This window comes from Limulus polyphemus, unplaced genomic scaffold (assembly GCF_000517525.1).
Source record: "Limulus polyphemus unplaced genomic scaffold, Limulus_polyphemus-2.1.2 Scaffold404, whole genome shotgun sequence".
Classification (NCBI taxonomy): domain Eukaryota; kingdom Metazoa; phylum Arthropoda; class Merostomata; order Xiphosura; family Limulidae; genus Limulus; species Limulus polyphemus.
Window position 1 is genome coordinate 260,875 of NW_013666014.1, and position 8,934 is coordinate 269,808.

General features: G+C 31.4%; 1 protein-coding gene across 1 annotated transcript in view; it reads right to left on the reverse strand.

The window, feature by feature from the left end:
- Positions 1–532: 532 nt before the first annotated feature.
- LOC106458013 overlaps positions 533–8,934 on the reverse strand; it is an 84,549-nt gene continuing 76,147 nt past the window's right edge. Inside the window, exon 14 of the mRNA XM_013917462.2 lies at positions 533–4,485. Coding sequence (XP_013772916.1) covers positions 4,163–4,485 — 323 coding nt within the window. The 3' untranslated portion in view covers positions 533–4,162. The remainder of the gene's footprint in view (positions 4,486–8,934) is intronic.

Sequence of the window (8,934 nt, forward strand, 5' to 3'; positions counted from 1 at the left end):
CATCATGAGTAATCCAGTATTTGCTGGGCGCCCTCTATTCTTGTAGATAAGTGCGCCAGACAATTAATCGGAATTGTATAGCAGACAGAGAGATTGAAGATATAGACGGACAATTGAGTCAAGCGCGGAAGTAAGTGAAGTGCGTGAATCGTTCGTTGTAAATTATAGCGTGTGTTTAAGTTAAGGTGACTGTGGAAATTAAGTGTATTACAAAGTTGAATTGAGAAAGAATAAACTAGTTTTATTTAAGAAAGGACTTGTGTCGCTAAAGTTTCATCTGAAAGAAATTATACGGGAAATTAACTAACGACCAGAGACGTAACAATATTTTCAACTAAAAGTTTGTCCAGGAGGAATATTTTTAATACATATTAAAAACGCAGTAAACAACAATCACTAAAACTACGCGAAACAAAATGACGTTCAAGAGTATTTCACATTACGAAAGTATATTTGTGTTGTTGTAAAGGCTTTTATCGTTTGGCAGGTTAATTTTTGATTATTCGATAAAAATAATGCATAGTCCAGTCCATTTATTTCTAACGAGTTATTTATTCATTCGCTTGTAACACACAAGTTCTACAGGCTACATTCGTTGATAAGCCTAACTCACAGATAAAACTAAAAGATCGTTTATTAAGTTTTCTCTAGTAACTATGACACAACATAAAACTGACTGACTAAAACACCCAATAATATATCTATAACATGGTAAGAGGTTCACTAATTAACTGAAGAAGGTCGCCCCTGAAAAAGAAAGGTCCACCTTTCGAAAACGTTTCGTATTTTTGTGTTTGTTAAGTAATAGTTACTTTTAAAGATTACGTAGAACTACGTTTATTTGTATAAACTATATTTTTACAGTCAGGGTTTGTCACAATGCTCATGAATTAAATCTTTGCTCCATCGATTAGTTTTTTTCAATAATGTTTGAATGTATTATTTATGAAACGGAAACTTATTAGACAGCTATAATATTTAAGTGTGTTTGGATGGTTTCAGAATTATAACAAGTTGGGTCTAATTAATCGTGATGGAAAATAGGGTAAGGAAAAAATTAAACCATATGCGTGCAAGACAGAGAAAACTCACTGTATTTGCCCTTTATTAAGATATTCGGATGCATGTGATTAAATAAATTCTTTTGCATTATGTAACTGATACAAGATAAATTTCACGCTATTTTTTTGAGCTTCGACAAATATAATTATCTTGATTTTTATCCGTGTCAAGTATAACCTTTTTACCGTTCTGATAAGATATACATGCTATTTTTAATGTTTTGATAAGGTGGTTAAAACGATTGTTTGTTTGTTTGTAGTTAAGCACAACGCTACACAATGGGCTATCTGTGCTCTGCCCACCACGGGTATCGAAACTTGGTTTCTAGCGTTGTAAGTCCGTTGACATGCATCTGTGCCTTTGGGGGGGGGGGAGTTGAAAACGAACTCATTTTAAAAGGATGAAAATTCAAATAACATATTTTGTATATAATATAAAGCAACAAAACTACAAACTTGACAATACTCTTAGATATCTAACACATATATGACTCTTGAAATAAAACGTATTATGTATAAATGATACCTAAGCATATTTTCAGCTACTGACTGACACAAATAATCAAATAAATCTATATCTCCTTAAGTATAAAACTTGTATTATAGTTATATATATTTGTTGAAAACAACAACAACAAAAACACTAAGTATCAACGATATTCCTTCTTTAGTAACATTTATCTGTGAAGGACATGTATTTTTAGTTTTGATATAAGCAATGGAAAACAACGATTTTTATTTTTGATCAAATCTAAGAATATTTAGGTTGTTATTTGTTGGAAAATGTCTTCGGTGGCTCATCGGTAGGCCTCAGGAATTATTACGCTAAAAATTATCACCCGAAGTGGGCAGATCACAAATAGCCCATTGTGTTTCTTTGCGCTTAACAAACAAACATTTATAAAATGAGAAAAGGTCAATGTCTGAAGACAGTTAACAAACAAAAAAGGGTCTTGAATTTTGATTAACCAGTTATAAATAATCTTGTGTAGACATTTAGTAAGTTAACAAAACTTCTTCAATATATCGGATTGAAAATGGGTCGCAGATAAATAATAATGTGAAATTTCCAAATACTAATTAATACCAAACAATATTTGAAACTGTTATTATACCATCAGACCATCAACGGTTTATTTAAGAAGTAGAGATTAAAATAAACCAAATATTATGCCTGAAGCATATATTAACAGAAAATATAACCAAGTTATGAAGTTAGCCCTGGAAAACACTGAAGATTTTCACCAGTTAGATACTCCCTACTAAAAAAGTTTTAGGATATTTTTCAGAAACGATAAATAGTGACAGAAAGAAAAACAAAGCAGTTTATAACGAAGGTCTGAATCAGTAAAAAACTAAAGGAAATAAAGTATGCCTATAATAAAAATATATACATACACATTTGATCACGAAGAATTAGTTATACGTGAAATGATCCATCCTCATGGCAATTATGCTATGGAAAACTACTGAATGTAAATTACTTATTTTTCTGAAAGCGAATTAGGACATATGTTGATCTGACATGAAAGAATCATTGAAAGTACACGAAGAAGAAATTTGAAGACAGTTTATGTTAAAAAATGCCATTATTTAAGATTGAAAATAGATATCTTGTTTATTTAATGCAGAAATTGACGTTTCATAAAGTAATTACACTGCCAATCGAAAATGGAATGTATATCATGTTTCTTTATTTCAGGTGAAAGTAATTATTTGATAAAGTTAATCAATATTTGCATTAATAATATACCATGTTAGGTAATAATAGGTTTTGATCTGGATCTGGGAGGGTCAGGTCCAATGTAGACTTCTTCCCCCCTCCGATACTGATGTTACTGTGATTCGTTTAGGTCGTCACTGTTAAATTAAGAAATCTGTTTAATGCTAAACATCACATAACTGAAGGTTCTGTATTTGTGTAAAATCACTATTATAATTACACTACCCCTATCAGAGCCACGTTCATTTTTGTTCAACGTTCAGAATTTGCACTGGTACACACTTTGCTTCATTTGGAATGTAAAAATCTTACATTATACAAATAGTCCCATATATTCCAATGCTTGTTCATTTGGCAATACATTTAGTATGTATTTAACATTAATACCCTAATAATACATGAATACATCATACAAATGATATGGTTAAGTAAGTCTAACAGTAAGTGGCTGATTGCTATACTTATTGTACATATTGATAGGGAGAGGAACTTAGGCTCATTTCTATCATGTATAATGTAGTGAACGTACTAATTCATTTTTAAGTTTTTCCGAAAATAGGTGACCGATCTATTCAGTAGTCTGTCGTAGAGTGGCTGTAAGTTCACATAATTGTGTAGGAAAACTGAACTTGTTGTGCATGGAACATTATATGCTGTAGTGAGGACTGAGTTTTGTATAGTTTCTAATTTCTGTTTAACTCATGGGTGATGTAACATTAATCCAAGCCAGGTAGGCGTATTCGATTACCGGCGATTGTTTGCACAGACTGCAATTAAATAGTATAAGGACCTATTTTATACTTGATGAATAGATGGTAAATGAGAATTTATTTTGTTCACAATAAAATATAAATTACCTTCGAGTTAACCTGCATGAATATGTAAAAAAATATGCTTAAATTTAAATATTAAATCATTATTTTAAAGATATAACTTGGATTGTTAGGTGAAGCACTGTTTTTAAAAACAAATCAAATTCTGAGGAAATTTATAAAAATCACATTAATGTATTCAAGAATACTGTTTGGTTAAACAATCCCAAAAGAGAAATATAACTAATTATTTCAAATCCTTGCACTCAGATTAATTTTATAAAACTTGCTTAATATTTGGATTAATTCCTTCCTGATAGCGTTTTCTGTACAGCACATATATTAGAATACTTGATAAGAGACTAATTATTAAAAATCGTTATACTCTGATTATTTTGATATAACAGAGTTTAACATTTTGATGATTTTCTTCCCGATAATTTTTTTTTCTGTACCATATGCTATTAAAATACTTGTTAAGAGTACGAATTGCACATGAATTTGTAAACCTTTAGCTCTGATAAAGTTCCACAGGTCCTTTTTTTTTTCATTACGAAAAAGGTTGTTCATACATCAGTGATGGGTTTTAAGTGATCTTGAATGTTTTCTGAAAATGTTTCATTCAACACACTCATCTGCATATCAGACTCGCTGTTGTCATTATAGAGTGTATAAGCGTGATTGCTTATTCCTTCTATTGACCGTCGAGGAGAATGAAGTAATCTCTGTATAGTCATAGAATCTGAAATGCCACTATCGCTGAACTGCATTGTATCTCCGACAGAGCTTAACCTCGCTTTTCGGCCAACCACTGTATTTCTACGGTTCTCCAATGCCTTTAGGGTATTACGACGGCTAAAACAACGAAGGTTCTGTAGAATCGGTTTATCTATATACAAGGAACACAAAAAGGAATAGATATATTTATTACACATTAAACTATATGATTAAATAAAGGTATAACCCTTTTTTATTTCATATCATTTATTAATGACGCCGAGTTTGCTTTTACCAAATACTCTAAGTCAACAAGTAAGACTATGTATGAAATAACCAGCAAGCCGTATTCTTAACATAACAGTTCACTTGTCAGACTAAACCAAGAAACTAGCTATTTGAAACTAGATAATAGCTTCGGTGACTCAGCGATAGCTGGAGGTCTCACAACGCTAAAATACGAAGGTTCGATACTTACAGAGAGTCTATCATGTAGCTTTGTATTAAAAAACATGTATATATATATGTATACATACGAGATTAGTAAAAGTTGTTAATTTGAAAAGAGAGAATAGGGATAGTCAAAAAGTACAGTAATAAGTTGAATGAAAATGCAAAGAGACAAAGAAGGCTGGAAATAGTATCTATATTATTTTCTCATGCTACAAATCCCTATTTTGACTCCATGTCTACAGTACTTATCAGTTTTAGTGGAGTCAAAATAGGTATTTTTAGCTTGAGAAGATAATCTAGACACTATTTCCAGCATTGTTTGTTTACTCCTTTTAAAGGTTTGATTTTTACATTTTGGTTAAACTTGTTTTTGTATCTTTTTTGACGATTTATGGAGAATAAATTTTAAGCTACATATGTGCATATGCGTTCAGTTGAATGTTACATGTTTTTCAACAGTTTACTGCTGCATTGGCTTTTTTTCCACCAAAGCACCACACAGAATTTATTCCAAGTAAATAACAAATGTAACAAAGAATAAACACATGTGCTGGTATGCAATTACAACAAACAAAATGTAAAATTGTTCTTGAAAGACCATCTTGATGGCAAAGATTTATCACCAAAGATCGAATAATTGGCTTCCATCAATATCACAGTGTAATGTAACAAAAGACGAGCAGCAACAAAGTAATCTCATGAGAATAGACTAATGTTTCTTCTAAGATAATACAAACAGATTAACGCAATGTAAATAGACGCACTAGCATGCTTACCTTTTTGGTCTACATGACACATATGTATGTTGTTTATGTTGTGCACAAGAGCTTGTTGGAATAAGGCGACACAAATAATGCATGCAAAATAGACAACAGCAATACACTTAGCGTAAGTCGCCAATTATCAACAACATTTACAACTGCTATCTTAATACCAACTATTTACAAATAGCAATGGCTATATGAAATAGTGCTATATGCAGTGGTAATAAATACTGAACAAACTGTCAGCAGTAGATCTCCAGTCTTGTTTCCTTACTTTTTTTGCGATCCATATTTGTAGATTTGAAATTCTCAATTTTTTAATTATTTTGCATGTTTACTTTTTAATGCCCAGCAATAGGCAAATATATGTCTACAGTAGGACACAACCCCTACAAATCACGTATAAAATTTTACCAGTAGAAATGAGTAAAGACAGGGAAGGTCATGAACACATTGTCAATCTGTCCAACCACACCGAACATGCAAGATTTCTTTTGTTTTATATTATGATATACATAAGACTAAGTTACATTTGTCACTTTAGTCACAAATTTCAAGTACGTTTTTACGTTCTGGAGATTTTCCAAATGAAGAGGTGATCAATGAGCATCTTAGATTTAATAACTTGGGTGTTGGGTGAGTGTCCTATATGTCTTGTTTGTGAGAATTTGTGTTATCTGACCAAACATATGAATGAACACATTGATATTCCCAATTATTACTGCGTTTGTATGTTGATATTCTGAAGAAAAAACATTATATTTTTCAAACGAGGATCCGTCCAGAAGATAGAGGAGACGACAAATAGTCCTTATATGAAGATAATGATTTTGCATAATAAATTGATTTATAATTAAAAATCCCTTTCATGACCGTCTAATCTTAAAAAAGAGAATTCCATGAATACATATTTAGTATTTTGTATTATTATGTGAAGTTAAAAAGTAAAAAAACTAATTTTATCTGAGCTTTAAGGTCAAAGACAGTGATAAAAAATCCGTTCAACAGCTAGTAAGCCTAAACTTAATTCCTAATGTTTAATGATCATAAAATCTTTTAGTTGTAAAGCATATTTTATAATAATTGTTAGATATACACGACTGTTTTAATTTAAATATAGCGCGAATGGTAAATTTAGTTATGTTTAGAAACGATAGTTTATCGCAGGTTTGTTTAAGTAACTGTGTACGAGTCATATGTTGTTTTGTTTGTTTTTTGAATTTCGCGCAAAGCTACACAAGGGCTATCTGCGCTAGCCATCCCTAGTTTAGTAGTGTAAGACTAGAGGGAAGGCAGCTAGTCATCCCCACCCACCGCCAAGTCTTAGGCTACTCTTTTACCAACAAATAGTGGTATTGACCGTAACATTATAACGCCACCACGGTTGATACGGTGAACGCTAGAAATCGAGTTTCGATACCCGTGGTGAGCAGAGCACAGATAGCCCTTTGTGTAGCTTTTCGCTTAATTACAAACAATCAAACGAATAATTAAGTCAAATATATACTCTGTCTGAATCTTACAAACATTTATATTTCGCGTGAATGATGAAAATATAAGACAAACAGAATTATCATTTACCATTACAAATTTAGAGAAACATGTACAACTGAAAGAAATAGTACGCTTCAAAAATTATAGTGTATATGCGCAAAAAACTTGTACTATCGATATTAAAAACTAATTTACTATAGCTTGAATTTATTGTCGTGCACAAATACAGAAATGCATTGTTTGTGATGTCATTATTTCCTGGAATGTTTCTACTAACTCCCAACTGTAATGCCACTATTTTCTGGAATGGTTCTACTAATTCCCAACTGTAATGTCACTATTTCCTGGAATAGCTCTACTGAATCCCATCTGTAATGTCACTATTTCCTGGAATGGCTCTACTGACTGTCATCTGTAATGTCACTATTTCCTGGAATGCCTCTACTGACTACCAGGTTTGTGATGTGTAAATCAGCAATCAACAGTTAAGTAGAACTGACTTTGTAGTCCATGTCGATTGACTGTATGTGTACACAGTTTTACGCATGTTGTACAGTCGTTTATAGTTTTATATGAAATATGCTGCACTTTAAAATAACGATTCTTCACTTTTAAATGTATGTCGTGAGTTCGTTATGCCAAAGATTATAGTCACTAACTGCCTTAGCGATCTAGTGTTTTTTACTCTAGAGTGAATGTTCTACATAAAATCACAGTGACCAAAATGATTGGATTTTGTTCTACAGTGTCATTCATTTAGTTGACAATATTCAGACGCAGAGTTTGAATGCTTTGAGTTAAAAAAGCCCTAACTCTTTTAAAATCATTTAATGCGTGTGTGTGTAAACCATAAAGTCAAATTGTACTATATTACATTTAATGTGATTAACATTTATCTGGAGTTTGAACATTTTATGTTAAAATGCAAATATGTTTACTTTACTAAGTACATTGTAAGTATATGTATATGAATGGGATTTATATGTAACGATTGAATGTTAACACGAAACACAGTATAGTAAATCATATACTTTGAATTATAATATAACCGGCTCGTGATAAATTCAACATTTCTTTTCACGCATCGCTACACAACTGAACAACTACAGTATTTATTTTAAACAGGAAAACTAACTTTATCTGAATCTCACAAAAACGTTTAATTCTTGCGTGAATGTTGTAATTATGAAAGAAGCATATACTAATAATTTTGCTTTAATTATAAGAAACGTTACTCAGTTTCTTGGTAGTTTTATCCTTGTGCCCTGTACCACTACAGGTCAGTGGGTTCATTCTTTAATGTTAATTTTGTCGTAGATTCTTGGAACTGACCTCTGTCTTGCTATGTGTCGTTGTTTCACTTGTTGAAACAATCTATTATCTTAGTATATGTTTGTGCTTAACAATAAGCAAACAAAATTTAGAATAAAAAATCCCTTTTATGCTGATAAATAATAGATAATGGTGAAAGGTCTGAAACCAAGAGTCAATGATGTGAAATAACAGAAAAAGTTAAGTTCAAAATATTTTGTTTCCTTAGACATAGTTAATGTGAAATATTAGTTTTAAAATAAAATAAAGTTTAAAAAGGATATTACAACGTAGCTCACTAGCATTGCTGTAACGAATTTGTTGTTATGTATTTATTTTAATATCAACGTTCGTTTATATTAACTCTATATTTGGAAACATACATAGCTTATACAGTTAAATATGTATTGCCAAACTCCCGCCTATTCTCCAAAGTTGTAGAAGATTATTGAGAGTAAGAATCAACAAAATATGTGTGTACGTAAACGCTCTAACGGATATTGTTACCTAAGACTGAAATTTCTAGAACGCCTCCACACAGCTAAAAATATAACTATAAACTTCGAAAGCTATAACTGTGATTGTTATAACGCTTATCA